The sequence below is a fragment of the Babesia bigemina genome (genome assembly GCF_000981445.1).
Source record: "Babesia bigemina genome assembly Bbig001, chromosome : V".
NCBI lineage: Eukaryota > Apicomplexa > Aconoidasida > Piroplasmida > Babesiidae > Babesia > Babesia bigemina.
Window position 1 is genome coordinate 451,334 of NC_027220.1, and position 27,954 is coordinate 479,287.

At 43.7% G+C, this 27,954-nt stretch overlaps 16 protein-coding genes across 16 annotated transcripts; 9 read left to right on the forward strand and 7 right to left on the reverse strand.

Annotated features, from left to right (window-relative positions):
• Positions 1 to 192: 192 nt before the first annotated feature.
• BBBOND_0405920 (-Telomerase reverse transcriptase) lies at positions 193 to 5,167 on the reverse strand (the record flags this gene model as incomplete). The annotated part of the gene is made up of 2 exons (XM_012914840.1): positions 193 to 3,674; positions 3,697 to 5,167. 2 exons carry the CDS (start codon positions 5,165 to 5,167, stop codon positions 193 to 195), a joined length of 4,953 nt encoding a protein of 1,650 aa, XP_012770294.1.
• A 50-nt stretch (positions 5,168 to 5,217) lies between these two features.
• Positions 5,218 to 6,276, reverse strand: BBBOND_0405930 (hypothetical protein, conserved; the record flags this gene model as incomplete). The annotated part of the gene is made up of 1 exon (XM_012914841.1): positions 5,218 to 6,276. One exon carries the CDS (start codon positions 6,274 to 6,276, stop codon positions 5,218 to 5,220), a length of 1,059 nt encoding a protein of 352 aa, XP_012770295.1.
• A 245-nt stretch (positions 6,277 to 6,521) lies between these two features.
• Positions 6,522 to 9,245, reverse strand: BBBOND_0405940 (hypothetical protein, conserved; the record flags this gene model as incomplete). Its single annotated transcript, XM_012914842.1, has 5 exons — positions 6,522 to 6,788; positions 6,830 to 6,921; positions 7,114 to 7,564; positions 7,730 to 8,557; positions 8,601 to 9,245. 5 exons carry the CDS (start codon positions 9,243 to 9,245, stop codon positions 6,522 to 6,524), a joined length of 2,283 nt encoding a protein of 760 aa, XP_012770296.1.
• A 656-nt stretch (positions 9,246 to 9,901) lies between these two features.
• Positions 9,902 to 10,379, forward strand: BBBOND_0405950 (U6 snRNA-associated Sm-like protein LSm4, putative; the record flags this gene model as incomplete). Its single annotated transcript, XM_012914843.1, has 3 exons — positions 9,902 to 9,959; positions 9,984 to 10,117; positions 10,158 to 10,379. The coding sequence occupies 3 exons, from the start codon at positions 9,902 to 9,904 to the stop codon at positions 10,377 to 10,379; spliced, it is 414 nt and encodes a 137-aa protein (XP_012770297.1).
• Positions 10,380 to 10,690: 311 nt separating this feature from the next.
• On the forward strand, positions 10,691 to 12,110 carry BBBOND_0405960 (RNA recognition motif. (a.k.a. RRM, RBD, or RNP) domain containing protein, putative; the record flags this gene model as incomplete). Its single annotated transcript, XM_012914844.1, has 5 exons — positions 10,691 to 11,191; positions 11,232 to 11,336; positions 11,373 to 11,451; positions 11,490 to 11,747; positions 11,785 to 12,110. 5 exons carry the CDS (start codon positions 10,691 to 10,693, stop codon positions 12,108 to 12,110), a joined length of 1,269 nt encoding a protein of 422 aa, XP_012770298.1.
• A 42-nt stretch (positions 12,111 to 12,152) lies between these two features.
• On the forward strand, positions 12,153 to 13,543 carry BBBOND_0405970 (ribosomal protein L3 domain containing protein, putative; the record flags this gene model as incomplete). Its single annotated transcript, XM_012914845.1, has 5 exons — positions 12,153 to 12,413; positions 12,454 to 12,528; positions 12,563 to 12,701; positions 12,874 to 13,105; positions 13,279 to 13,543. The coding sequence occupies 5 exons, from the start codon at positions 12,153 to 12,155 to the stop codon at positions 13,541 to 13,543; spliced, it is 972 nt and encodes a 323-aa protein (XP_012770299.1).
• A 559-nt stretch (positions 13,544 to 14,102) lies between these two features.
• BBBOND_0405980 (cytochrome b5-like Heme/Steroid binding domain containing protein, putative) lies at positions 14,103 to 14,590 on the reverse strand (the record flags this gene model as incomplete). Its single annotated transcript, XM_012914846.1, has 3 exons — positions 14,103 to 14,278; positions 14,319 to 14,409; positions 14,528 to 14,590. The coding sequence occupies 3 exons, from the start codon at positions 14,588 to 14,590 to the stop codon at positions 14,103 to 14,105; spliced, it is 330 nt and encodes a 109-aa protein (XP_012770300.1).
• Positions 14,591 to 15,459: 869 nt separating this feature from the next.
• On the forward strand, positions 15,460 to 16,613 carry BBBOND_0405990 (membrane protein, putative; the record flags this gene model as incomplete). The annotated part of the gene is made up of 5 exons (XM_012914847.1): positions 15,460 to 15,604; positions 15,641 to 15,787; positions 15,823 to 15,880; positions 15,917 to 16,122; positions 16,159 to 16,613. The coding sequence occupies 5 exons, from the start codon at positions 15,460 to 15,462 to the stop codon at positions 16,611 to 16,613; spliced, it is 1,011 nt and encodes a 336-aa protein (XP_012770301.1).
• Positions 16,614 to 16,834: 221 nt separating this feature from the next.
• Positions 16,835 to 18,189, forward strand: BBBOND_0406000 (acid phosphatase, putative; the record flags this gene model as incomplete). Its single annotated transcript, XM_012914848.1, has 2 exons — positions 16,835 to 17,318; positions 17,480 to 18,189. 2 exons carry the CDS (start codon positions 16,835 to 16,837, stop codon positions 18,187 to 18,189), a joined length of 1,194 nt encoding a protein of 397 aa, XP_012770302.1.
• Positions 18,190 to 18,246: 57 nt separating this feature from the next.
• On the forward strand, positions 18,247 to 21,192 carry BBBOND_0406010 (cGMP dependent protein kinase, putative; the record flags this gene model as incomplete). The annotated part of the gene is made up of 9 exons (XM_012914849.1): positions 18,247 to 19,890; positions 19,931 to 20,033; positions 20,074 to 20,238; positions 20,276 to 20,451; positions 20,491 to 20,629; positions 20,665 to 20,793; positions 20,827 to 20,906; positions 20,966 to 21,082; positions 21,118 to 21,192. The coding sequence occupies 9 exons, from the start codon at positions 18,247 to 18,249 to the stop codon at positions 21,190 to 21,192; spliced, it is 2,628 nt and encodes an 875-aa protein (XP_012770303.1).
• Positions 21,193 to 21,324: 132 nt separating this feature from the next.
• On the forward strand, positions 21,325 to 22,163 carry BBBOND_0406020 (DHHC zinc finger domain containing protein, putative; the record flags this gene model as incomplete). Its single annotated transcript, XM_012914850.1, has 2 exons — positions 21,325 to 22,062; positions 22,098 to 22,163. The coding sequence occupies 2 exons, from the start codon at positions 21,325 to 21,327 to the stop codon at positions 22,161 to 22,163; spliced, it is 804 nt and encodes a 267-aa protein (XP_012770304.1).
• A 132-nt stretch (positions 22,164 to 22,295) lies between these two features.
• Positions 22,296 to 22,877, reverse strand: BBBOND_0406030 (-COPII coat assembly protein sec16; the record flags this gene model as incomplete). Its single annotated transcript, XM_012914851.1, has 4 exons — positions 22,296 to 22,501; positions 22,597 to 22,735; positions 22,771 to 22,835; positions 22,871 to 22,877. The coding sequence occupies 4 exons, from the start codon at positions 22,875 to 22,877 to the stop codon at positions 22,296 to 22,298; spliced, it is 417 nt and encodes a 138-aa protein (XP_012770305.1).
• A 60-nt stretch (positions 22,878 to 22,937) lies between these two features.
• Positions 22,938 to 23,644, reverse strand: BBBOND_0406040 (hypothetical protein, conserved; the record flags this gene model as incomplete). The annotated part of the gene is made up of 3 exons (XM_012914852.1): positions 22,938 to 23,192; positions 23,251 to 23,355; positions 23,390 to 23,644. The coding sequence occupies 3 exons, from the start codon at positions 23,642 to 23,644 to the stop codon at positions 22,938 to 22,940; spliced, it is 615 nt and encodes a 204-aa protein (XP_012770306.1).
• Positions 23,645 to 24,093: 449 nt separating this feature from the next.
• Positions 24,094 to 25,858, forward strand: BBBOND_0406050 (tRNA nucleotidyltransferase/poly(A) polymerase family domain containing protein, putative; the record flags this gene model as incomplete). The annotated part of the gene is made up of 7 exons (XM_012914853.1): positions 24,094 to 24,885; positions 24,936 to 25,047; positions 25,082 to 25,219; positions 25,255 to 25,336; positions 25,372 to 25,495; positions 25,531 to 25,677; positions 25,712 to 25,858. The coding sequence occupies 7 exons, from the start codon at positions 24,094 to 24,096 to the stop codon at positions 25,856 to 25,858; spliced, it is 1,542 nt and encodes a 513-aa protein (XP_012770307.1).
• Positions 25,859 to 25,873: 15 nt separating this feature from the next.
• BBBOND_0406060 (-DDRGK domain-containing protein 1) lies at positions 25,874 to 26,738 on the reverse strand (the record flags this gene model as incomplete). The annotated part of the gene is made up of 3 exons (XM_012914854.1): positions 25,874 to 26,320; positions 26,358 to 26,607; positions 26,644 to 26,738. The coding sequence occupies 3 exons, from the start codon at positions 26,736 to 26,738 to the stop codon at positions 25,874 to 25,876; spliced, it is 792 nt and encodes a 263-aa protein (XP_012770308.1).
• Positions 26,739 to 26,857: 119 nt separating this feature from the next.
• BBBOND_0406070 (-Vacuolar protein-sorting-associated protein 25) lies at positions 26,858 to 27,640 on the forward strand (the record flags this gene model as incomplete). The annotated part of the gene is made up of 2 exons (XM_012914855.1): positions 26,858 to 26,923; positions 26,963 to 27,640. 2 exons carry the CDS (start codon positions 26,858 to 26,860, stop codon positions 27,638 to 27,640), a joined length of 744 nt encoding a protein of 247 aa, XP_012770309.1.
• Positions 27,641 to 27,954: the final 314 nt, after the last annotated feature.

Below are 27,954 nucleotides of genomic sequence, written 5' to 3' on the forward strand. Positions count from 1 at the left end.
CATGCCTATATGTATATGAACATACTACAATCCGTGGAAGCGTCGATGAGTCATTATTGCGCTTACATCAAATGCATTACGCTTCGTATTGTGCAGATACACTTCTTACGTAGTATTAAGGGTCGTATGTTGGTCAGGGGACTATCAACAGTTGTCTGTAGTGCGCGGCACTGTGGTCAGCTGTGATATGAATCAACCTGGAGAAGCATGCCCATATGAGGGCCATTTCCCCTTGAACAGTCTCTCAATAGCACGTGAAAATGCGATATTTCTACGGCTATATCTCCTTCTTAGACGTCGGTGCCAAGTTGACGAAAACGTGTTAATTACAGCGAGTTGTAATAAATCACGCAACCTGGTATTTCGGATATCCAGACCCCCCAGTGATATCAGCTCAAGTGCGTAGTCTACCATCTTGTGTGTTAATTTGCCAATGTACTTAGGGTTCATGAATCCGCGAAATTCCCCAAGTAGAGCGGATGCGAAACTAAACGCCTTCATCGTAGCGATGCGCATAACAACGTAAGAATTCTGCAGTATGCAACGCTGCGTATTCAGTTCCACGTTAGTGAACAAGCCATGTTTCAAACGGTTAGCAATGTACCCCAAAACACGCTGCTCTATATAGGCGAACATTGGTGTGGTAAAAGGCTTCTTTGAAAGCTTTAGTGAATCCCTTATACTGCAAAGCTCGTTTTTCCACGGTATCAAGGTGGCATTTAAACGTCCTCTTACCAGATCGAAGTCAAAGGAACAGTTTATCCACGATAATAAAGCCTCCCCATTTGTGTCGACTGAATCACGAAGTCCTGTGCAGCTTTCTGCTCTGGTACTCATGCGGCTCACGGTATTATCAAACGGTTTACGGAACCCATCGACAACTTCAACGTTTGAACTACTTGTATGATGTGTTAATTTGGTTGAATTTCTCGAAACTGGAAGGTCCAAGCGCATTGTGAACAACTTATCGTTGATTGCCATTCCAAAAACTGATGTATCTCTGAGGATTTTTAACATCTCTACCGTGTCTTCTTCACCATTAGAGATGAAAATAAAATCATCGATCCAACGCAACAACAAGTTTGCACTATTAGTTCCTACCAGTTTCCGTACACTACCGTGCAAGTCTCCTTGAGCTAGGTACAGACTACAAAGCAAAGGGGATATACAACACCCCTGGGGTATTCCCACGTTTTTGTGAAATAGTTGACTTGGGCTGCATTTAGGAAGGGAAGTGCTACAACGCGACAAGAGCATTTTTACAGCTGCAACTATATCTGATTTAGATACATGTTGCGAGAGGTCACGGTTCACGTAACGTGAATAAATGGAAAACTGGCCAAAACTACACGACAATAGAGACCAAATTTGGGGTGGAGAAAGGGAAGAAGAGTCATTGGATAAATAGGTTACGCGTTTTCCGTACGAATTGGGGAATGACGCCACATGAATCAAGTTGCGCCGATAGATGTGTTTGAAGAGTAAATTGCCTTGTATCTTCATGCTACTTAGCAACCTCAAAAGATAACCATGCTTGATGTGCTCGTAACAACGGGAAAGGTCAGCCAATGTAACATACAACGTCACAAAGTTTTTGCGGGGAGTGGAGTGGCGCATCATCCTCATAAACCGTGCCCACCACTGTTTTATCGAACGGAACACACCGGTGTAACCCAATATTCCATGCCCCAAAAAACGTGGGTTCATACGTATGTGCGCTGTAAGTGCCTGGAAAGGCATACGCATCATACTATTGACGGAACAGTTTGTATATTTACCAAACCTAGTTACATTAGCAGTATTGCAATTCATAATGGGGCGCATTCCAGAAAGTTTAGGTATCCAACGAACTCTGATACAACCACCAAGTGCGCCATACCTAGATAAGTCGGGATCTGAAACCGTTACCGGACGTGTCATGTCTTCAAGCGCCGCCGACATTCGTTCCCTACGATGGCCCCTTTCGTGCGGAATAGAGCCTGGATCAGATGTGTATGCTTCGTTAGCTAGCATAACCATGCGGTGCCAGTCAGCCTTTCTGAAGTAAAGCAGACGGTACATTGAGAAATCTGCTTCCGTGACGTAAAAATGCCTCCGCAGCAACGGTATCACCATATGTTCTAATATGAGGAAAACGAGTCTGCATATGTATTCTAGAATCGTGCGCACTTTACTCCGGCTAAGCCTAACGCTTTTGTCACCGTACCATGGGCAGCCAGTAGCCTTAAATCCCTGCATGACTTGTGACATATCCAAATTTTCACCTTTGTTCAAAACCACAATACTTCTACAAACGTCTTTCAAACGTGCGAAGTTTTCTTCGCAACCCAAGAGACTTCGCGGTACAACTCTCTCTACAACCTTATGGACAAAACTAATAACACGATTGTGATCAATTCCGGAGTTCTTCTCGGAGTCGCTAATCGTTTGGTCACCAAAATACGACCAATACTCTCCGCGTAGGTCTAAACATCTTATATTATAGAGCAATTTCTTAAAATGTGGATAAATGCTGCTCATTAAACCCCTATGACGTTTTACCGTCTCACGATGAACAGTTGTCAGGTTTCCTATGAAATTCCGGACCCTATTGTACCTTTCTTTTAATTGGCTATGCACGAAACCTTTGTCGAACAAAACAAAATGGAACAGTTTCCACACTACTGAACTATGAATGGTGTTGTTTTCCAATGGTACGTAGAACCGATCATTTGCATTCGACGCTATAAACGGCCGATTATTCTTTGCGGGGTTAAATAAAGTCCGTATGTGATTATTTTTAGTACTGTAATTCAGCTGAAACGCATCTTCGTTGCTGCGCAAATCCGTTGAATTGCTCTCCCGACCATGTCTTGTAAACAACTCCACGACTGCCTCCAGAAGGCTTGCCCGCCCGAATCCAAATTTGCCATTAAACGAGTCCTTATACAGCATCAAATTCCTAGAAAGCGTTATATGTGACCAAGTTCCTTTAGCCATTGATACGCAGAAATTGTCATTGTACATAACGGTACCAGTCAACTGAATAAAAACAAAGGGCCTTGACACCAAATTGCCAGTATCTTGGCGTATATATATAGAATCCATTCTTATAACAACGTCCCTTAAGAAGCTACGTATGATTTTGAGCTCTTCGGGTGTTGCATTTTCACCCAACAACAAGGAACATCCAACATCGCGGCTGAACTTGAATATATAATCAGGTACTAACACACGACGGTTGTGCAAAATGCCATGTATCACTTCCCTGCCTGCAAATTTAGATATGCTCTCAAAAATGGCAGATCGCAAGAATATGCCCGGGTTACGTATGCGGTGCGCCAATGATACGCCCGTTATCAGAGAGTCTCTTTGGAGGTTCATAAAACAATGACCTTTTCTCTTACACTGTTCACCCGTAGTGCTTCGCAAGTTGCAGTTGAGCGTATTATGCACTTCTTTACGAACATCGACAACATTTCTTACGTTTGTTGGTTCCGTTTGTACCAATATGCATCTGGAAACTATCACCGCCAATAGGTAATGTTCATCTTCAACTTTCTCGTCACATACGGACCCAAGACCACATACATTAGACAAAAAGTCAACATCATCTCCGCAAATCTCAACCAAGTGGTGATGTGCCTTAACCACCTGACCGTAGTATTGCAATAATCGCTTACAACTGCGCTGCGCTATACGTAAGTTTGCCATAACGTTCTATGACGGTGAGAAGACGAGCGTTGTGTTCGGCGCTCAAGTCGCCATCTACAATCAGTTGTGTGAGTGCATGGTGTATATCCAATGACAACTTGGATCCTTGAGAGTCAGCCTCAACCAACGGGTGCAGCGACTCTATCCAAGTCAAAATGCAATCCAAGGATTCGTGGAACTTGCACACATCTGGTATTATACGTTTCAACAAACTCTTTAATGCCATTATAATGCTCATTTGAAGCCTCGGTGTGATACTTAGGAGGTGAGGGCCGAGCGTCCGTAGACATGTGGCCAACGAGGCGTCGGTGGAACATCGGGAGGAAACGCGGCAAAAGAGGTCAACTTGGCCGTCATCGGGCAGTAACTGCATGAAAGTTTGTATCGTCTTTAAAGCACATTCACTCAGTGGCTTAAGAGAACAACATCGTAGCAACGTCATTATGATATCGTCGGGAGGTGACGCCAGAAGGTAGCCAGACTTTTCCACCATCGTATCAACCCGTGCACACAATTTTGATACCATATCACATAAATTAAATTGCGCGTCGACGTCGTTGCTCACCAGCACATAGGTCACCTTAATATGCATGGATACCAGGCACTGTAAAGAATATACCTGCGGCATCACACTGCGATCATCCGTCAGTAACCAAAAGCAACACAGTGCCTCATCCAGAGGTGTTGTATCCAGAGTGCATAGTGTAGTTTGACTGCTGTAAACGCATATGCGCGAAACCCAGGATAATACGTCGTTCTTCCAGCAGCACAGAAGATTAGCCAAGTGAACGCCTGCATCACGATCTTCGAAACTTGCCTTGCCACAGATGACACTTGTGTGCATTTGTAATACTAGTGATGTTAAACTCGCTTTTGATACATTGTGCATATCGTTCATATCCAAAACCCACATACGCTGTAAAAAACCAATGCAAGGCGACAAGTCCTTGTAATGCTGGAAAACTTGGGACAAAGCTGCCGCAGCTGTAGTGATACGAGGTGCGCGGTCGGTGCATCGGGTTATGGTTTTTTCCAAAAGACGCAGGATTCTTTCTATATTCGAGTGGCAGTGACGGAGGTATTCAATCGCAGCCACAAATGCTAGTGATGGTTCAACTCGATCGCACGCTGCTTCCAACAGGTCATCAAAATCCTCAAATGTATATCTTTTCACAGTTATTTGTTCTTGCTCGGGTAAAATTGGGTTGTCTATTGTGCTGTGTATGGATCCGTTTCCCAAGCCTGTTGCAATGGCGTTAAGATTTTCATCATCGAATAGTTGCCGGACTTTGGAAAATCGCCCGGTGGCCAGGAAACGAACATGTTCGCAGCAAAAAGTAGCCACATCCTTTTTATCTACGTGCTCTCTTAATGTGCTCATAAGTTCGATCCACCGGCAGCTGTCATCCTCAACCAACCACTCCAACAGTTTGGAAACGTTTTGGGAACGTATTATGTCGAGGCACTGTGTCATTTTAATTCGATATTACAACTTCATTAATCTGTCCCTCGGCTGGCACGGGATTACGTATCGATTATGTCGTCATTTCTTACCTTTATGCCCATTTTTTCACAACTTTGACATCCGTTACATGTTACCACCAATTTAGCACATATAAGCATCTGCTGTTGTTGACCTAATACACTCAACTTAGTCCAATCGGATGAAATGTTTAACATGGTAGTAATGTAGTCACAGCGCTTTTGGCATAGTTTATCAAAATAGGCGTCAAGTATATGTTTTGCGTTTATTGATGTATCGTAAGGCACCCCTAATGGTGAAAAAAACACGTTCTCTATTGGCGCATAAAACATTGCCTCGCGCATTTCACGATCCAACTCACTTATCTCAAGTCGTTGTTCCTCCGATAATTCGGGGCTATACATAGTAGAGTAATCAGCCAACGGTGTAAATACATCGAAAAGAGAGCAAACATGTTGCAACCTGAAGGATAACGTGTCCTCAAACTGTGGATTAAGAGATCCGCAAGCTGTGTTCACAAATCTACATAAATGAGTCACCGTCTCGTCTATCAATCTGGGAACATTTTTTGCTATGCCCTCAATGTATTCTAGAAACCGAGCTCCGAAAGTCTGATCAATGGAAGGTCGCTTCGGAAGTGTAAGTTTGGCATTAGTTTTACCAAAGCTCATATATTTCGTAAACACACATTCTGCATAAGCTAAATAAACAGGACATTTGGCTTGTATCTTAGCTTGTATGCAACTAGCTGGTGTCCTCGCATTGGTCTTGTTAGCCGTTGTGTCTATCGTACGGTCCCCAAGTGGACCGAACAGATGACCGCTGAGGTCATCCAGAGGAACATCTGCAACACTCTCGATTGAACAACCGCTGTTCTCCACAAGTGCGTAGAGGAAGCCTTGATAATGCCGTGTTAGGACCCTACGGCATCTCACATCTGACGTACCAGGTGCGAAATCAGGGGGTAGATAATCGGCTTCCTCAAGTGGGATTGTAAGATTTTTCTCATGTAAAATTTTATCCAAAATGTTTTGGGCAATGTAGTTCTCAAACTGCAATACGGGCGGTTCGGCGAAGGCCGGTAGCAGAGCAGCATACATAACCGCAAAAAAACACATACACATCTGCGTAAACAACTTGAAAATTGCCATCGCCGCCAATATTCGGAACTTATTAATGATACTTCGAATGTGTGAAGTGTCACCATGACCCAGATGGCACATGTGTATATGGCTATCACAGCCGTTTCGTATTGTCCAACAACATTTTCTGGAGATGGCGTATGTTTCGGTCGGGCATCCGTACTTTTGCCATGTGGTTAGCAAGACGCTTGTGAGAACTGTTATCAGGTTTTCTTGTTCGCAACACTTTGAGACGGCCCAGACCTGTCACGCATGAGAGATGCTATTGACACCTTACCGTGTAGTGGGCCGTACTTCTCCATCTTCATAACCTTACATATAAACTCTGCCAATGCAGGTATATTCCACGTATCACTGTTCGTATCCTTAAACTTATTCAATGAAGGCGCATTTAGGGGAAATGGGCGGTACCCTTGCTTGTGCCACACAGTATGTCGTAGGTGGGCCTCACCGACTTCAAGTCCCGTTGTCTGCAATTGCATATACCCAAGATACGCATCGAGCAGCATACCACGTGCATATATGACTCGCGTAATGGATCCAAAATTATCTTGTGCGACGTTATGTAAAACGGTGCCTCATAGAGTTCGTCGACCACAACGCCTGTACGTGTATGACACAACTTCCAATTTAGCAGAATTGTGCTGCTCATAAACACGATAATGGCTGCGATAAAGCATTTTAAATGCAATCGTAAACAGCACGTAGCTATTGGTGAAGGCAATTAAAAACGTGATCCACGTACATTGCAACGACACCTCGTGATAAAAATCAGCAATTGCATGCATAGTTTACCTTTGGAGTACTGTAATCCGGTTAGATTCAATGCTTCCTCTATGGGGGCGTGAGTTTGATACCTTTGTCGAGACACTTTTGCGTAATGTTGTGACTTCGTGTGTTGCAGCACCCATAACGCCCGATTTAGCAGATGAGATTCCATATCATCCCTTATAATGCCAAACACTTGCGCAATTTTAAGAACTTCGTAAAGTTCGCAAGAATAATGTTTCGAATCGTAAAGTATCCTGCAACTGTTTATACTAGCGGATTCTATATAAGCGTACCTTTCCAAGAGAATAGTCCATATGCCTCTATTACGTTGTCCTGTGAGCAGTAAAGCGTACCCCAAGTATACCAGAATGTTGTTCGGAGTCGAATAAACTAGATGGACTAAATCCACCCCAGCCCAAACGTCAAGGTCGTTGTGTAGTCCCACCAGCGACATGGATAGAACGAAATCTAAGACCTGAGTACGTATTAATGTCATATCCCTCTGATGTACAAGTAATTGTCGTGTATCACCGGGAATATACTACAACGACGAACAGTGGCGGCGACTACCCATTCCAGCAGATGTGAATTGGGCAAAATATATAAAATTGCATTGCTTTGGAATGCATTGTCAACTTACCTCGTCGTGTTTTACGTTACCAGTGCTCTTCAGATCCAAAAACCTCGCCTTTATGACCTCATTCAAACGTGAGATAGATGTGCCGTGTGTGCTGTGATACATAAGTATCGTTGACATATCTCGCATGGTCAATGTTGCGCGTTTCTTCGAAATAGCCCATTCGAACGCTTTTAATTGACGTGCATTTTGCACTCCATCCTTCAGATGGCGACAGTAGAGATCTATCACGGCACTAGTCGTAATCTCTACTAAACGCCGACCGATGATATTTTTGACATGTTTTGGCACGTCCTTAGTTGATGCCATGCGTAAGTAAACAGATGCCAGCTGGCTCGGCTGTATTGATCTAGATCGGTGAAATGAGTTCCGATACAAAACATCTCGAAGGATGGGAAACCTGGTCTCGAATATGTCAATTACAGAGAGCAAGCGATGCATAGTGCTATCAGAAATGTCTGACACCTCAACCGCCAGTTTTCCTGCGATAAACTTTGTGGACTCAGCGAGGTCTTCGCTTAACTGGACAATAGTGTTGGAAACGGTTAAAAGGATAAACAAATCTGCCTTCCTGTTCGCATCAAGCAGATTCACGTCGGTGACAAGCCTCCGTAATAGTTGCGAATTTGTTAGAATAGTCCATTTTGTGCGTGGAAAAGATATTTGCATCTGTAAAATTGGGAGAATACAGGCAAGTATATCACATGCAGACATATAATATAGAGCACCAGAACGTTTATCTAAGCGCCCTCCAATCGCGCCGATTAGAAAAGATCCGGATTCATAGTCGCGGCCCAGGTAACTTTTTATCAGACATGCGACATCCACAAGCTGCATATCCATATACGGTAATATTGGTGATAGTTGAACATACCTCGCGTGTGGACATCGACACCAAACCCTTCGAAATTTTTTTTGACACCTCTGCAAATTTGTTTATTTTAATAGAAAGATCCAGTGCATGCATCTGGCGCAGCATTTCTACCAAATCAGATGGATTCTTTAAGCCAATAATGTCTGATAAATTCGCGTCAAGATTGCGCTGAAGCATCTTTACATCGGCCTCTTCGATCTTGCGACCTCGGGTGCGGTGCATGGGAAACAATCGACTAGACGATGCTACCTCTTCATTACGAAAATCCCTGGCGTCACGAATAAAATCACTGTGTGAACCCCGGCGCGCCAAAGATATATTTATATAGCCATCAGGGAAAAAAGACACCTTTGGGTACTTTGGTGCTGACAAAAGTACATTTTCAACCTCATGACACGAAATAGGGATCTTCTCAGGCAACAGCTCAATTTCGATATTCCTGTTTCTTGAAAGTTTGGCCAAATCATCGCAAATGCTATGGCATCGTTGCTCTGTTGGTGCTGCAATTTCTCCGGTCAATTCCATCACCTCCTTATCCTTTAAGTAATCGTGTAAGCGATTCCTAGATGTGGGAATGTCGTGATTTACTGCTGACGTAGCATATCTCAACTGATGGTATTGTCGCAACCAGATTCCTGGCGCCATCGTCAGCGCTTTGCCTACATCGCACATGTTTAGATGTCTGCCATCGAAGAATCCATTCCTGAGGAACGTGAAGTGCTGCGATGTAAACATTTTAAACTATACAACGGTCAAATGTGTGCTTAGAAACGTTGATATAGCACTTTTTATATCCAGACCATTAACGGTCGATAAAGACAATGGTACGATCAACGTGCGGTTGTAAGCTAATCCACATATTGACTTTTTAAAAATCCTTTAGAGTTTCAAAAGGCTGTGTTGTGTATATAAATCAATTGCTTCACATCGTCGCCTTACAGGAACTGTAGTGACAGTACTACCGCCGTGGCATACACATCCCGTTGCCTGTTTTCGCATACTAATTGTAATACATTGTTCTCTGACTCATGGTATACGTTAATTATTTCAGCTTGAAGTAATATGGTGGTAAGTTTCTATTGAAATCCTGGCAACTGTATGGTTGGCTGATTACGACATTATTACGCTATGACGCTGTTCTTATCACATCTTTGTCTATTCATGGCAGTATATTAATGAAGCATGGGAAATTATTTGATGTGCAAGATTCTTGCGTCATGTGTCTACGTATTATAGTTCATTTGCGTAAATACTGACACCCGCTTGACCATGTGGTTGTTTGATCCCTTAAAATGTGAACAATGATCCCGAATGCAGCTACCTCTGACAATCTTAAGAGCGGGCAAGAGTCAACCAGCGGTAAGTTTAATGAATAGACGGCAGTCAACATCGTATACCATTCCATCATAGCACCTCAGCTCATAGAACTCAAGAGCGGTGAAACGTACAGTGGGATCCTTGCTTCTTGCGATTCATTCATGAATGTTCACATGGTCAATGCAATATGCACATCAAAGGTGAGAAAAGCAATAAGCGCTAGAAGCACTTTGGTGGCAGAGGGGCGACGAGTTTTGGAAACTAGATGAGTGCTTTATTCGGGGAAACAATGTTAAATCATTCCGCCTGCCGGAAGAAGTTGCCGATTTAGCTGTTGAGGATGCAAAAGGTACCCGTGAGTTTTCTGTGATGTATCAATGTGACGTAGCCACAGCAAGACCGTCCACGTCCAATTCCAGGGCAAGAGGTAGTTTCTTTAGTGTGATAAATGATACCAAGTAGATCGCGGAACCAGCAGGGGGAGACGGAACAACAGCAGCCGAGGGCGTGTCAAACAGTGAGCGGATTGGCCACTCGGCGCACACAACCAAATGCCGTCGCTGGCGAATCATAGCATCCACATGTATCGGTACAACTAATGTATACTTAAATGTGTATTATCTGGTGTGTGTGACGACATAAAGCGATGCATGAGTGATAATCGTGTTGCGCAACCGACTGTGTGGCAGCCGCTCCCGCCTAATGCGGCGTGTGGTTTGCACGATCACGCCTCCGCGGGAGGTGCCTCTGAAAATATTTCTTATAATTAAGAAATGGCTGCAAGGAAAACATTGAAGGCTACTGTGCCCAAAAAACCTAAAGCAGCCGCAGTGAAGAAAACGGGAGAGAAGACAATAAAAAAGGCGCCATTTGCAGAATCTAGGACACCAAGGGTAGTTAAGCAAGACATGTGTAAGGATAATCAGCCAACCGATAACCCAGAACTCGAACTGCAGTCTGAGGCATCCAATGACTCTGCTGCTGCTCTTGTCGGTGAAAAACACGCGTGTGCCGATATGAATAGAGTCCAGGAAATTATCACCGATGACGTAACTCCACAACTGGAGAGCTGCACTGTTGCAGGGGAAGATAATTGCGCAGCTGTAGAAATGGATGAAGAGCAGGCAATTTCGCCTCTGGATGATCAGCAGAACCAACAGGCTGATGAAAACGATGTGCAATATGAAGAAGAAAAGATTGCGGCATTCAGATTATTCGTTTCGAAATTGGCGTACGAAGCTACGAGAGAAGACCTGGAAGACTATTTTAGCCAGGTTAGGCGTACTTCTAAAATACTTGTAAAAACACCCGCAGTTTGGCGTGTTAATCGACATTCACATACCGCGACAACCGGGCAACCCAGCACTTAATAAAGGATATGGTTTCGTTTCCTTCGAAAACGAGGGTGATTTATTAAAGGTCGGTTCTTCTCTCCACTTGCCACATAACATACAGGTTCTAGAGGCACCATCTCATGTTATACTTGGCAGGGATGTCATGATAGATAGGGCTACGGGGCAAAAATATCACAGCAGTAAGTGTATAAGGTATTGGCCATCGAAACACATTCAGGCACCAAAGCAATGGACGACACTAGCACACGGTACAGAGATATTTATCCCAGATATAAGCGCCAATATGATGAAAAGGACTTGCGTTTGGACAGATATTACAGAAAGGAGAGAGAAGATCATTATAGGTACTCTTACTATGGCAGCGATCGTGGCAGCTATGCTAGCCCAGTCAGCTACTCTAGGACTTATTCCGGTTTCGACCCACACAAACCCGTGAGCTACGTTTTTTCAGGGTCCTCCAAGCCAGAACATTACGGTGAGTCGTCCTTTGTGGATCGTCATGCTTTTTCCAGGAGACATAGAGTACGACAATCGCTACAACACCAGGGCATCCTTGCCTCCGAAAACGAGGCCTCGTACGGTCCCGAAATTATTTATTGGTAGATTAGGGCCGGAGACTACAGTAGGAACAATGAGGAATTACTTTTCTCAGTTTGGCGAGATTGCTGACGCTTACATTCCGCGCGACTCGTACACTCAAAAAAGTAAAGGCTTTGGGTTTTTAACGTTTGCTCATAAGGACGCATTGCACGCCGTGATGGAGCCAAATGCCAAACACTACATTGATGGTAAGGAAGTCGTGGTGGATTATGCCGATACTTCCACCCGCCGGAATTGACCATTTAACATATATTGGAACGGGTTATAATAGGTTCCTGATATGCAACAACATGTTCACATTGTTCTAGTAATTCTAGCTGTCACTTTTTTGCCTTTTAATGCTGTGTTGTCTGCTTATATTCGTCGAGAGGTCGAGCCATGTCCAAAGGGTTTCGGTGATCGATGCGCAGGGCGTGGTAAATTGCTTGTGTCGTTCCTGGCCAGTGATAAAATACCATTTGGCGCTGAGAATGAATTATTTAGGAGATGTGCAATAAAAGAACCGCTCCCCAGCGATTTCGCCCTTACGCCTAAGGACAGAGTAAGCGTGTGTTTTCCTTCGACACAACGTTGTGCCACAGACAATCATTGCTAACGACCCATGTGCTCCAAGACCATACCTTTGGAATGTAAGGTGGCCTGAAACGGAACGCAAGGTGGGTTATTACGTAGACACCTTACCGAGCGCAGATTGAATTGAGGGCTATAAAGTACCACGTTGGCCAAATATGGTCACCTGATGGGCATGTGGAAACGGTAACGGCGTTAAAGGTCCTTCCATGCACAATATGTGAATTTATGGATTTCGGGTACGCCCTCGTGACATATGGTACGTCGTCGTTTAGAAGATAGTGCTGATGCTCCTCCCGACTCCGGATAAATTACTTGATACTTTAACGCTCTGTAGTTGTTCTGTCTGTAGTTTCGCAGATGTATGATCTAGCAGACTGTAAACTCAGCAATGCGTAACTAACGCATTTTGATCCAACATTTCTTTTCAGGGAGGCCCGCGTGGGAGAAACGCTGGAAGCGTCGCAGCGAACTAGGGAAACTCATTAAAAACTGTGAGAACTTCTCTAACATGAAACCTGTGAAGCTCCAGCCGCCGCAAGATTTTGTTCTTGGTCAGATATTGGACATTTCGATGCTCGTAGGGTGCACGCATGTAAAGGTTACAGGAACCACTAAGGGTAAAGGTTTTGCCGGTGTAATAAAACGGCATGGGTTTGCCAGGTATGTGTATCTCTAGCGACGGTGAATTTCACATTGCTTACTATTGTGAAAATGCTTCGGTGTAATTTGCACGTGTACAATGTACACCCATATACACCGTCGAAGCATGACAACAGATGGATGTGTTACATCTGTATTCCTTCCATTATGTTTCCTCACTCATCAAACTGTAGAGGGCCCATGAGCCACGGATCCAAGCATCACAGGGGCCCTGGCTCTATTGGAGCATCAACCACTCCAGGCTGTGTTAAACCGGGGAAACGAATGGCTGGTCGCCTTGGTGGTACCACTTGCAGCTTCCGGAAATTAAAGGTCCTCGGTATTAATCCGGAAACATCGCTTATGTACGTAAAAGGCCTCGTCGCCGGCTCGAAAGGCAGCTACGTGTCCATCACGTCAGACATGCAGCCACCAACCCCCGAAAACATTCTCAAATAGGGATAATTAATTATTACTATAGATTCAGCAGTCGCCAGAGGTTGTTAAATCGGTCAAATCTGAAATTAGTGCGGCGAAAAGGGTAGTAAGTTAAGCAACGTAGGAAGAGAGCTACAGATCCCAAGGTAGTAGTTGTATGAATTTTTTGATCCTGAACTCCGAAATGAACTGGCGTCACATATCCGAAAATGAAGCCGCTAAGGTAACACCTTTTTAAGAGCAGGTGTAATGGTCACCTGCTTCAACTGCAGAAGCCTTTTCTTCAACTTCAGTCCCTTGAGGAAATTCTTGGGATCCTTGAATTTTATCTCGATCATAGAGCTCGACATGGTCACAAGATGCGAAAATAAATTCAGTGATAATGATTGCAACCCCATAGCGCAACTTCCGCAAAAGGAAATTCACGTAGCGCTCACACTAAACGACACATTGGCGAGAACCGATGCTTACAATTTTTAGTTTGTAACACTGCACCCATGGTTTAGTTATAAAGCTAATGCAGGGTTGTGTATTGTTATAAGCGCAATTCCGAAGCACGTGCACACCCCCGATGCAACGCTTAGTTTGCTGTTCCACTGGAGTCGATGGACGAAGAATTTTCTGTCTTCTCATTTTCACTTTTGAGCTCACCGATAAGTAATGACTTTAGTAAGAATTCTCCATTTACCCAAGGATGAACTCTCAAAAATTCTTCTGTTAGATCCTTACCGGCGTATTCCAACAGATGTTGGCGGCCTGCGCAGCAATGTAAGCACATATATCTCGCTGAATTTACCTCCAGGGTGTATGTCCAAGTAACGAGTAATATCATAAACATTGCCCTTATAAATACTCCAGCAATCGTGCTCTGATTTGTGTCGCGCCACCTGTCAACTGCGTTTAGGATTTTGAACTATTTTTTGTACATGCAAAACCAGCCAGTTTTGTCGTAAATGCAGTACAGCTTAATTGCGCAAAAGGATAAAGTGCATTTTTTGGCCTTACCTCAGAGATATCGAGAGGGGACTCTGCCTTCTGTACGATGGCATCTTTATTTGATGCCATCATTTCAGCAAACCGGAATTGTGCAGAACCTATGCAAACAATTACACAACATTCATATTACAGAACTCTAGACAAAACACATGAGCATCGCGCAGACATTCCATCTGCTTCGGAGCCAATGGTATATGTTTGTTACATACCTTACAATGTTTAAATCAGTATGCTAAATCGTTGTTCACACCACGGTTATAATGGAATGAGAATCTAACATACCTAAAGGCGGGGTTCTACCTAAGCTCCCCGAGGTAGAAACTTGTTTGGATGGAGCTCCCATGCTCCACGCATCTACACTATTCGATATAGGCTTATATGACGACGAAGATGTCAAAGAAAAACAACGATATGGCGTGACTTGGTGTGTTCGTGACCGCGCAATATTAGTTCAAACTCTCCGGGTGATCGCCAGATTTTTTAGCAAAGCTGCTATACCAATGAAATAAGTGGAAGACGCAAAAACAAGTCAAATGATATTTTCAAATTCCTTCCATATTAAAATGTGTGTCTGGAAATACGGCAACGTTTGTCTTCTTGTTAAGTTGGGTGTGTGTATGCCTTAGTTTTGCTAACCAGTTGCTAGATTCCGATCGCTGTGTATGAAGGTGCACTCAAATATAGATGGAGTTGTTACACTGCTGCTATTGTAATGGTTTATGAAATCCGAATGTAAGCGAAATGTTTTACTTGCGTCGTTAGGTGTAGTTGTGGGGAAGTAACACTTAATTTCTTCGCTTGTTTGGAAAGGCAAAACCTATGGCACCCCCAAAATTTTAGCGTAGATATAGTTTAAATCGCGCACTGAGAGCGTGACCGGGTAGTGAAACACATCCGGTTGATTGCGCCTCTCCACTGCGGATGTCACCAGTGCTGGTAACATGGTTGGACTACACAAAGTTGCAGTCGCTGCCATCGTACTGGTAGAGACAATTGTCTTTTGTTATGCTCCCAAGATCACTGAAAGGTTCTCCATCTACAGGAACAATTGGATAAATGAAAAAACCTTGAACAATGCGACAAGCGGTTAGTGCTAACCACTTTATTTTTTATTTACTGTAGGTGCATTGTTGTCTCTCGCATTTACCCACCTTCTCCCTGAAGGTTTCGGTCACGCGGGATGTGACCTCGTGGTAAAACATGTGGATTTTAGGGGGTTTATCATGGGCATGCCCATCCTTTTGCTGGTAACCATTGATTTCTTCGCTGGTAGGAAGGTTGCGTATTGACATATAATATTGCAGGTCACCATTGTGGAACACATTCCGTTGTGCAATCAGGTGTTAAATCTCTCAACAATAGGTAATGCCCGAATGTTCGTTATCTCAATACCTACAGTTCTATCCCAAATCTAGATGTCGATGTTGAACTCATGCATCTATCACACACACACAAGGCGCTATCACACGTCAGCACCGACCATGACTACAAAAACGAAGGTCACTGGGGTCATGTAGAATCAATCTCCTTGAGATTGAAGCAATTGTTTACCTCCAGAGCGTTATACCTGCTGCTCACATTTTATGCCCACTCCGTACTGGAAGGTATGACTTTATAACCGAGAGCTGACTATTTTGCAGGAGCCCTTTTAGGTGCGCAAAAGACGGCCGGATCACTATGGGGAATGGCATTCGGCATATGTGCTCACAAGTGGGCTGAATGTTTGGTGTTGAACACCACGGCCACCAACCTAATCACGTGGGGGGCTCTCAGGCACGCTTGCTCAATCGCATTCGCTCTATGTATACCCCTAGGGATACTAATAGGATCTCAAATAGAAGGGAAATCGGAGACAACGCAAGTAGTGTTTCAACTGCTGGCGATAGGATTCTTCCTCTACCTATCGTTTGAACTGCTTACGCACCAGGTATCAGAAGACGAAAGTCATATGAGGTGGCCGCTTTGGACAAGCTACTTTTTAGGGGCCGTGGTAATGGCTGCTATTTTGGTGGTAGTAGAAATGGTGGAACATGGCGAAGGAAACGGTCACGGGGATCAAGAGTCCCATGGATGTCCAGCAAATGGAAAAAAATAAACACAATTGTGGATAATAGCTACTAGTGTTGTCACTTATTCAATGCTATTACATAATTGTAGGTGTGCGCCAAATGTTACACACCTGGTACCTGCGTGGGCACACCCTAGGTGTGTGGTTCGTTGTGCACACTTACCGCGTTAATTCATGATTTTTTTGTTGACCAATATTATTGAATAGCCGGTGTTCGTGTGTTATAAGTCATCATAAAGCTGCGGACCATGAAACTGTCATCTGGCTTGAATAGTGCGCTCACTATTATCGCACTGTTCTCCGCGATATGGTCACCCTTCAACGTTGTAAGGTGCCAATTAAGGTTCGCATCTCTCGGCAACTGGGGAACTGGCTCAAAAGTTCAGAAGAAAGTAGCTGATACCCTCAAGTCGGCAATTGCCAAGGAACGCGTTACCTTCATTGTATCCCCGGGGTCTAACTTCGAGTATGGAGTAACGGGAGCTAAAGATGAGAAATGGCAGAAACATTTTCAATCAATCTACAGCAGTGATGATGGATCCATGGAAATTCCCATGTTTACTGTTCTGGGAGCTGGTGATTGGCAAGGAGACTTCAATTCGCAGATTAATCGCAATCAACAAGCGTATCTCACAACTCAGATAAGTGAAAATGTGGAAACCAAGGGATTACCTCGTTGGACTATGCCCAACTGGTGGTACCACTACTACACGCACTTTGCTACAACTGCCTGTAAGTTTGCTTATATTTTGTATGGGTGCTTTTAAGTTGTGGAGATTGATCTTTATATGAATTCGTCGAGTTATGGTTGCACTACTTTTACTTGCATGAAATCATATTGTGATGTGGTCATGTATCCTTACAACCTTTCAATTTAAATGAACAATGTACAGCTATGTCGCTGCTTAAAAGTGGACACAAGGATATGAGCGTGGGGTTCATCTTCATAGACACCTGGATCCTGAGCCAGGCATTCCCCTACAAAGACGTCAGCAATGCTGCTTGGGCTGATCTCAAAAAGGTTCTGGAAATCGCCCCAAAGATTCTCGATTACATTGTAGTAGTGGGTGACAAACCCATACAATCGAGTGGGCCATCTAAGGGTGATTCCCAGCTTGCATATTATCTTCTTCCTCTTTTGCGTGATGCGCAAGTTGATGCTTACATCTCAGGTTATGATCACGACATGGAAATTATAGACAACAACGGGCTTGCCATGATCATAGCTGGCAACGGTGGAAGGGGCGGCAGGAGACCGGTAATGAAGGCGTCAAACTCCTTGTTCTTCAGCGAAAAACCTGGATTCTGTATTCATGAGCTAGGCGCAGATGGCATGGAAACGAAATTTATCAATGGGGAAACGGGTGATGTGTTGTATACCCATAAGCAAGCGATTAAAAGCAGGCCTCAGCGGCAATACGGTTCAGAGATTCAGAATGTCTCAGCGTTCCCTGCTGTGTCACTGTATCCCATAGGCGAAATGGCGTCGCCCACTCAAATGGACGCCTTCGTCAAAATTGTCGGTACAATTGGGCTTATTATAGCCGGTATACACATTTTGCTGCTGTCAGGAACTACCCTTGGAAAGGCGACTGCAATATAGGCGCATATTTAATGTCCTATGTGTGGCGGTCGTCTATCGGTGACGGCAGCTCAGAAAATGTTGCACGAAACGGAAGAGCTTAGCCGTGACCTCAAAAAACTACACCTAATTAATTCTTCCCCTAAGAATATAAAGTATGTAAAGTATAAGCATGGCAAAGTCGCCCGAGCGCAGCCTCTGGGTGTTGCTCTCGGCGATGATTCCGCCGAAGTCAGCAAATTGGCCAAATACGCCAAGACACGTGAAAAAACGGATGTAGATATCGCTCTTATAAGGGCTGCTATTAAAAACAATCTTGTTTGTGATGCTTTGAACGAATATGAAGTGGACGCCTTCGTTGGAGCTATGTCTTCTTTTGAACTTCCACAAGGCGCAACGGTTGTTACCCAAGGTGCTAATGGAGCGTACTTCTTCATCATCAGTCACGGCGAATTCGATGTGTATGTCGACGGTGAACTTGTGAATTCCATGTCGCGAGGCACTGCCTTCGGAGAAATATCACTTATACACAACACACCAAGGAGCGCAACAGTGAAGGTTAGAGATTGTGCAGGGAACGTAGGGAAGCTCTGGGGGGTTACAAGGCTAGTATTTCGTGAAACCCTCAAACGCATATCGCTTCGTAACTATGCGGAAAACCGTGAATTCCTTGACTGTGTTACCATATTCGAAAGCCTATCTGACGACAAGAAAAATTGCATTACGAACGCCCTTGTTGAGTCACGTTTTTCTCCTGGCGAGTGCATAGTTAAGCAAGGTGATTCTGGAGATGACCTCTACATTATTAAGCAAGGAAACGCAGATGTTTATGTAGATGGTGTAAGGGTACGGACCATCTCAAAAGGTCAATACTTCGGCGAAAGAGCTATTTTATATTGTGAAACACGAAGTGCAACCATACAGGCAATCGACGATACTACATGCGTGTCCTTAAGTAGGGATATCCTCCTGAACGTCTTAGGGAATCTGAACCACGTTCTTTTCAGAAATATTATGATGGAGAGTTTGCAACATTCCGATGTTTTCAGGCAATTCACAGGTGAACAATTATGTGAACTAATTGAATCAGCAAGCATACGTAGCTTTCGTAAAAATTGCACTGTTTTGGATAGGGAAAATGGTCTCAAGGGAATACGGTACTTTATTGTTCTTGAGGGTTCGGTGAAAGTTCTATATAATAATGATGAGATAGGTATCATGGAAAGAGGCGATGGCTTTGGTGAAGAGTACATTACTCATCCCAATGTTCCGTTCCGCCACACCGTCGTTGCATTAGGTGGTAGTAATTATGTGGGCTGTAAACTAGCTCTTCTAACGAAGCATGCCATACAACTCGTTCTGGGGGGAGAAAATCTGGGCGAAAGGTTGGATTATAACAACAAAATGGTTGCCATTCGTAAGGTCCATATATTTACCCACCTCTCTGATACGCAAATAGACAAACTCATCAAAGCAATAAAAACCATTCGCTACAAACAAAACGATACTGTATTTGTTGAAGGGGAAATAGGAGATACGTTGTATATAATCAAAAGTGGAGAAGTTGCAATCATAAAAGATGGTATTAAAATTAGGACTCTTGGGAAACATGACTATTTCGGCGAACGGTCTCTCTTATATGATGAACAAAGGAGCGCATCGGTAATCGGAAACGCCTCTCAAATCGATCTTTGGGTGGTGGAAAAACCTATATTTATGGAGGTATGCCCCCTTTCACTTATGCTTTTTCATGCATTTGCAGATAATGGAACCTACAATGTTGCAACATCTAGAGAAGAGGATCAAAATGCAGGATACCCGGGTACAATTTCAAGAACTCAAGGTGGTGAAAACTATAGGTCATGGTGAGGCCCTTCAGTTGGATATTAAATTATCCGAATGTAGGAACGTTTGGTACCGTCAAACTAGTTACCCATGAGACAACGGGCGTAAGGTTTGCTTTGAAGTGTGTCAGCCGGAAGTGCATTCGAGCTCTCAAGCAGGAAAAACATATCAAACTAGAGAGAGAAATTATGGCGCAGAATGACCATCCTTTTATCATTCAATTGGGTATGTTACAATTCATAAAATATCACCCAAACTACAGTGAAAACCTTTAAAGATGCTGAAAATGTCTACTTTCTCACGGAACTCGTTACGGGAGGCGAACTGTACGACGCAATCAGAAAAATCGGACTGCTGTCGAGATCCCAAGCACAATTTTACATAGCCTCCATTGTTTTGGCGTTTGAGTATCTCCATGAAAGACAAATCGCATATAGAGTTAGTTGGGGTAATTAAACGATTCCTATCACTATGTAGGATCTCAAACCTGAAAACATTTTGCTCGACGAGCAGGGGTATATCAAATTGATAGATTTCGGATGTGCCAAAAAAATAAAAGGCAGGGCCTACACCCTCATCGGGACGCCACACTATATGGCACCCGAGGTCATACTCGGTAGGTATTTAAGCTTGATTCGCTAATGGTCACAGGCAAGGGGTATGGTTGTCTAGCAGACGTCTGGTCTTTCGGCATTTGCCTATATGAGTTTATTTGTGGCCCTTTACCTTTCGGAAACGATGCTCAAGATCAAATTGACATATTCAGAGATATTCTGAAAGGTTGGCTCAGACGTTACCAATGATTATCTGCAGGAAATTTGTCCTTTCCCGAATATATCAAGGACCAAGATGCTATCAATATCATTAACAGATTGTTATGCAGGGTGCCTGAGGTGCGATTAGGCAGCTCTATCAACGGTTTTAATGATATCAAAAATCATTCATATTTCAGAGTAAGTACTCTGCGTTTTTGACTGACAACATACAGGATTTCGACTGGGACAAACTGTCTGGAAGAGCTATGCAACCGCCTTATGTGCCCAACGGCGAAACGTACAACGAAGACGAGGTTAGACGTGAATGTATTGGTGCGAACGTGTGCAGGTCCAGGAACAAGTCCAGGCATTCCAAGAAATGGATGATATTAAGACAGACGATGATTGGGAATTAGATTTTTGAACTGCAGAGGAGGCGAACATTTCGTGGCTGCCTATGTGTGTTGAGCGAGACCCTAAATGATTGTTACCGTGCCACCTGGAATCCAGATGGCACAGCCAAGGACACACACCGCTCTAATGTTATTTTTAAAGTATGCGGGGAGAAGTAGTTTGCTGTGTTGTAAAGGACGTGCTTCACGGAAGCCGTGACGATGCGTATCAACGCGACAACGGCTGCACACGTCCGTTCCACCTCGCACAGCTACTGGCCAGTGTAGTCGGTATTGCGGTATTTTGCGGTTTCTGGTATGGCATTCGTCCCTCTTTCGTGTTCCCGTACTATTATTATATCAATACTGCCGTGTGTGTATTATGCGTCGTGGTATTGGGGCTCTTCGCAGGAGTCACACTGTCTGATCCAGTCGACCCAAGGGCAAGAAAGAGAGGAGGCGCTGAAAACGTGAAGAAGTGCGATTCTGACACATGTTGCGACATTTGCGGCGTTGTGGATCTCAGCGCTAAGCATTGCAATATATGCAACAAATGCGTGTTGCGGTTTGATCATCATTGCATATGGGTAAACAACTGTGTTGGATCGCCTAACTACCTTCCGTTTTTCGCACTGGTGGCTTGCTGCACGCTACTTTTTACTCTCCTTGTGGCCCTTGGTGTGGCGGTTTTTATAATGGATGCTCTATCTCTTGCTCCTAGGGATGCATGGCAAGCAACCTACGGCTCCTTCAACTCAACCGCATTCTACACATCAACATGCATAGTTACGTCATTCTGTGCGGTTATGGCTGTGCTTTTCTGGCAACTTTTTCTTCTCCATTGTTACCTCATGTACAAAAATATCACAACGTATGAATATTTCACTATGCAATTCTCCGAGGTTAGTTTAACCACTTAGTAACAATCCTGTGTTAGAACGTGGACGACAGCATTCCAGCATGGCGCCGATGCATCGAAAAGGTAGTTGTGGATAGAAAGTAGGTTTAATCACCCACTTATTTGATGTCCTTGCAGGAGAATACAAAAAGGTCAGAAACCCAAACTTTCCAAAGTAACTGATAATGGAGCAATTATACCCGACATTGAGAACCGTCACAATGTGGACATGAATAATTAATTAATAAAATCATAGCTGTCGTCATCGTTTGCCCTATCCGGAACGAATTGCGATTTAGCATTCAAAGGGATTAACGGATCTGCATGGGCTTTTGTTTTCGACTCCGATACCTCTATTCCTGGTATCCTAGTGTACAACTGGTCAGATGTGAGAAGGCTGCGTGCAGTGGTGCTTGCAATTTGAACATCACTCGTGGCTGGACCTGCGTATAAAATGTATGCTCGTTGACAAATTGACCACGATAGCTTTAAAACGGTGGTCTCTATACAAAGAATATTTTGCATTGTTTCAACGAACGTTGGGTAACTTTACCATTTTCGGATGGTCGCGGTGGCGGAGGCGCTTCACGTGCCGCCCTTGCCACCTGCTCCTCCTCACCTCGAACTACCCAAGTTTTCAACTCCTCGTTGTAGTAGAAGTTATTTTCCTCACCCATCTAATATGATATAGCGGTCTGGATGTCTGACTTACGTGGGCTTCAGTGAAATTGCTGGAATCCTCAGTGCTTTTACCACGCAACAAATCCCAGAAGTAACCTGCAAACTCATGACATACACTTTTTATCACCTACTCTGCATCTTGACATAACTAGGTCAAATTAAGCGATTTGCACGAGTGGACGCTTGAGCATACTCCTATTAGCTGGGGTCCAATGAAAGGCACGTCTTTTTAGAATCGTGTGGTATCTTCACATTGACAAGTAATATCTCAAAAGGTTGTATAAATTTTTTAGACTCATCGGATACACTTTGCAGCGAAATCCGTCCTCCCCTTCGCGGTAGTATCGCACCTGACGCTATATATCCGCACACCTCTCGTATACTCACCGAATAGTTTTGTACCGAGCCACACCTATCAATTTGCCAAATGTCTTCAGAAATAATTGATTTGTTCTGTATTAGTCATATGGTTGTGGCCTCCTAGGTTAAACAGCTGGAAACTGTAGCCTACCTTCAGAATGCTGCAAGCGAACCACGGTTGAGCCTTCTTTATAATTTGGCGAAGAATGCGATCCTTTTTACATTTGTTATCAGCAAGTACTTCAATGTTTTGAATCTGTGGCACATCTATATCCATGCTGCCGACCTACCTTGAAGAGAGCCTGTCGGAAGAGAGCGTTGCGAATTTCCGTACGAACTGCATTCGCCTTTACCTCATACGCCCGTATGTGTGCATAATTGGATAACGATTGGGGATTAATGGTAAGGTGGTCTAAGCAACCGTGAGGTGCAGGCATTAGGCGGTGGTTTTCCAACCATTCCACAGACCGATACGCAGGAAACGAGCATATTTCTGCGGATTCTACGGCGCAGCTTTCATCGCGCAAATTTTCGAAACGATACATGCTTTTCTGCGGAGTATTAATAAGTTTTTCAGCAGTTTTGTCCCTTTATGTTTCCCCATCAGACGTAATTATAAATTAGCATAAGTGAATCGCCAGGACTGTTTTAAGTCGGTATGCAAACTAGACCGAGTATATTTGTGTGTATGTGTGTATTATGCCCATTTATATACGTTGGAATCCTTATGCTTTCACATAGTTGCACAAAAACGACTCGCAATGTAACGCACCTACACAGAGTTAATATCGCTGCCTGCCCTTATGGAACTAGAGATGCCAATCGTATTGCCCAGTTAAATTTAACGCCGAGATATAAGTATACGTCTATTGAGACAGCATTTGGCGCCTTTGGAAAAAGGGCTTCTCCGAACGTAGGGACACAACTCGGAATATCACAGACGCGACTCCCTAACAAGTGCAACGCTGCAACGTGCAGCGAGTCTGTAGAAACTATGTCGGGGACTGAGGGATCTGTTGAAGGCATTAAGCTAACGGAATCGGTAGTCATTGTCGCTGACCTCTACCGCGGTGGAACCAGTAACAAGGACGGGCAAAATATTACCATAGAAATCACGAAAGAAGAAGAAGCTCTGTTCAACCTTTTGAAAGGATGTGCTGTTTCTAATGGTTTAAATATGGGTATGTACAAATGTAATAGTGAAATACCCCACGCAGATTTTAGAGTTGCAGGTGGTTGGGTGAGAGACAAGCTCCTGAAAGTCGAGAGCAAGGATATAGACATTGCATTAGAACACCTAACTGGTGTTGAGTTTTGTAACTATCTCAACGCATTCACCGAAAAGCATATGGGATTTCACAAAACCGTGGGTGTGGTGAAGCGTAGGCCGGAACAATCGAAGCATCTAGAAACTGCGACTCTCTCCATCCTTGGATTGAATGTTGATTTTGTTAATCTGAGAAGTGAGGATTATGCAGATGACAGTAGGATACCAATCATGAGGATAGGGTCTCCGTTAGAAGATGCAATGCGCAGGGACTTCACAATCAACTCGCTGTTCTATAACATTTCAAAAAATGCAATCGAAGATTACACCGGCAAGGGTATTGATGACCTGAAATCGCAAATAATACGGACGTGCTCTCCTGCATTTGGTACCTTCATGGATGATCCTTTAAGAGTTATCAGAGCGGCTCGATTCAGCGCCAGACTGGGGTACGCATTGGACGAGGAAATCTGGAATGCCAGTTCACACCCGTCGATTTTGAATCAGTTGGCTAACAAAGTAAGTTACATATATATCTAATCCCATATGCCTGAAATAAGGTGGCCAAGCCAAGAATCGCTCAAGAACTCGATGATATGCTCACCAGAGGGGATGTTGCGAAAGCCTTCGAAACCATGAACCATTGGGGTGTATTGCCGCACTTGGTAAGGGAACACCAATGTATGTTGTCTGGTTGTTTTTTCTAATAACGCAGGTGACCTGCCAAGTGATCAGCAAATCAGTGTTGGATGTAAAACCATGGCGTTGGTGAGAGATTGCCTCCGAATCATTGGCTGGGATAATATAAATCGCAAGTTCCTATATCTTTCTGCTTTTTGCTTTCCCCTCAGCAGTATGTTAACATATACGATTCACAAGCTGAACCAGATGAGCCGCCAGTTGGGAAGTGTAGCTACATAGAACACGTTATTAAGTGTCGTCTCAAACTTCCTAACAAACTAGCATCTGGGTATATTGAATGATGAACGTTATATATGATTGCAGGGCTAAAACAATTGTGGATGGAAGCGAGGAGTTTGCTGCGCTGGTTAATGGCCTACCCTCAAACACGGAAGAAGTGCGAGAAAGGATAGGGATTGCGATACGCCACATAGGACCATTGTGGATGGTTAGATTGTGTGTTGAGAAACCATAGTTCGGCAGGAAGCGTTATTGCTCTGTATGGCAAATGAGGCATCCGATGGCGATCTTCATGAGCTGAAAGACAAGTATGAAGATCTTGTTGCAACAATTAATCAGCTTGGTCTTCAAAATGCATACTCATTGAAGGCACCAATCACTGGGGAAGAGGTAACTTGGTTCTATGCTTTACATAGTGTCGCAGTTAATCAACCTTATACCAGGGCTGACTCGGGGGCCCTATTTCAAAGAAGCACTTGAGCTTCAAATACGGTTGCTCTTAAGGTCGCCCCATATCAGTAAACAAGAACTATTGCAAAGAGTCACACAGATTATCAAGGACGAAATGTAGCCGGTCTTATAGACGTCACACTTCCATTGTGTATTGTTGAACGCTCTGTTCCCACGCTCGCAGCTTCGATGCATTCTCTTCTGTCGGTTCCATACACAATGCAGTATTGCAAAACGGAACTAGATTGCGAATTTTGTGCATCCTTCCACTGTTCACTATATAATGCTGTAAGGTGTCCATATCTGTGGTAGAAATATATATGTAGCGACCTCGTTCATCCAAAAGGCCAAACAGGTGACCTTGGGCCTCCAACTGGTCTAAACGGTTCACGACTTCGTTCTGTTGCAAATCGAACTTTGCGGAGAGCTCGACGAGGTTGGTGACTTTTTTCCAAATAACGAAATTTATGAAGTCTTCAACATTGAACTGTTTACACTGTTGCTCGTGCCCTTCCGTCTCTACGACAAACGACGATACGATGTTTCTGTAGGCCTCATATGCGCGATCTGCACGCTTTAATTCCTGTGGTGTGTGTTCGCTTTCATATCGTTTTACTTACATCTTCATGTAGTTGTCTTTCTTTCTCTTCCCTTCGTTGTTGATAAATATCCTCACGTTCTTGCTTTTTTTGGTCTCTTTCTTTGCGCTCCTCATCTCTTATAGCCCTTTGCCGACGTTTTGCTTCTTTCAGCTCTTGTTTCTTCAGCTGCTTCGCAGTTAAGGATCTGCTGTGCTGTTCTGTATCGGTAGGTAAGGACGCATTGGATGCCTCCGTTTGTTCACCCACGATCTCTGATGTGCATATTCCTCTACGGGAAATATGTCAACAATAGTCGTAAACTTACCCAGTGTAATAGATATAGGCTATTATAAGCACAAACAACGATATTACGATGCCACAAATTGCTAACGAAACCGGAGGTCCAGAATCGTCATCCATTTCTCCAATAGTTAAATAAATGTGTGTCTCGTTCGTCTTGTTACATTTTTTTATTCATGTGTTCTCGTCTCAGTGGGGAAACGAATATAAATCATAGGATTGTAAATAATAAAAAGCTCATGGCAGTTGAACCGTCCGGAGTAGTCGGAAATTTCCGAGATTTCCCCCCCTTGTACACGGAACAAGTAAGTATGCAACAATCATATAGGTTGACAATTTCGCAGATTAACGATGCCACGCTATCTAAGCAGCTGGAGGTCTGGGAAGGTCTCATATGTTGGCAATTTAACTCAAATGGATTACACATTATTAATTCAAATATTATGGATGTTTACCCATTTAGCAATACAAAAATTAATCGAAGGGTGAGCCGAGATTTCATGGTTCTAATCGCGCAGCACATGGTTGAACGTGGTTTCGGATTCTATTTGCATTCTATCACGGAATTCTGCAAACTTAATGATTGTAGTGTTTGGGGTGCACTTTGTTTCGGAAAGACGGGAAAAAGTAATAAGGTCAGAAGTCTTCACGAACAAGAGTACCAAAAAATCATTTCGAAGGCAAAAAACGGCGGGTCATTAGTGGAAAATCTTAAAGAGAGACGCAAATATATGGTAACTAACACCATTGCAGTCGGTGTTTTTGGCAAGACAATAGATGAAACCGCGGAGGAAGTGTTATGCTACTTAAAACTACAACTGTCCGGAAACCAGGTTGAAACGCCATATTATTTATTTTACGCAGAAAGGGAATCTACCAGACAGTTTAGATCGTGGCCGGAAGAACACGTTGCATTTATCATCTCCACATTGGCAACACAGAAGCGAATTGTCGTTACCGCGAACGAAACTGTTTATTGTAAAAATCTCAACAGCAAAGAATTAGGCGTGCAGGTCATTTAGTTTTAAACACTGAGGCATACACGAACTAAACAATCCCCAATTAGAATGGTTTCCTACACACTCTGCCTGATGAATGTTGTACTCACATCAGAAGACGACACAAAGCGTAGTCACATTGAATTTAAACATGAGAATCGTGCAGAGAGCCTTAAGTAGCTGAGTCCTCAGACTGATAACAACATGATACATCCGCGATGATGGACATGAGGATTTGTGTCTGACGCGTTGGCTGGCGGCACATCCCACCTCTCCGCGAGCAATGAAGTCTGTTCTACCAAATTGCAGTATGCGACTGGAATATATTTGGCTTTTCA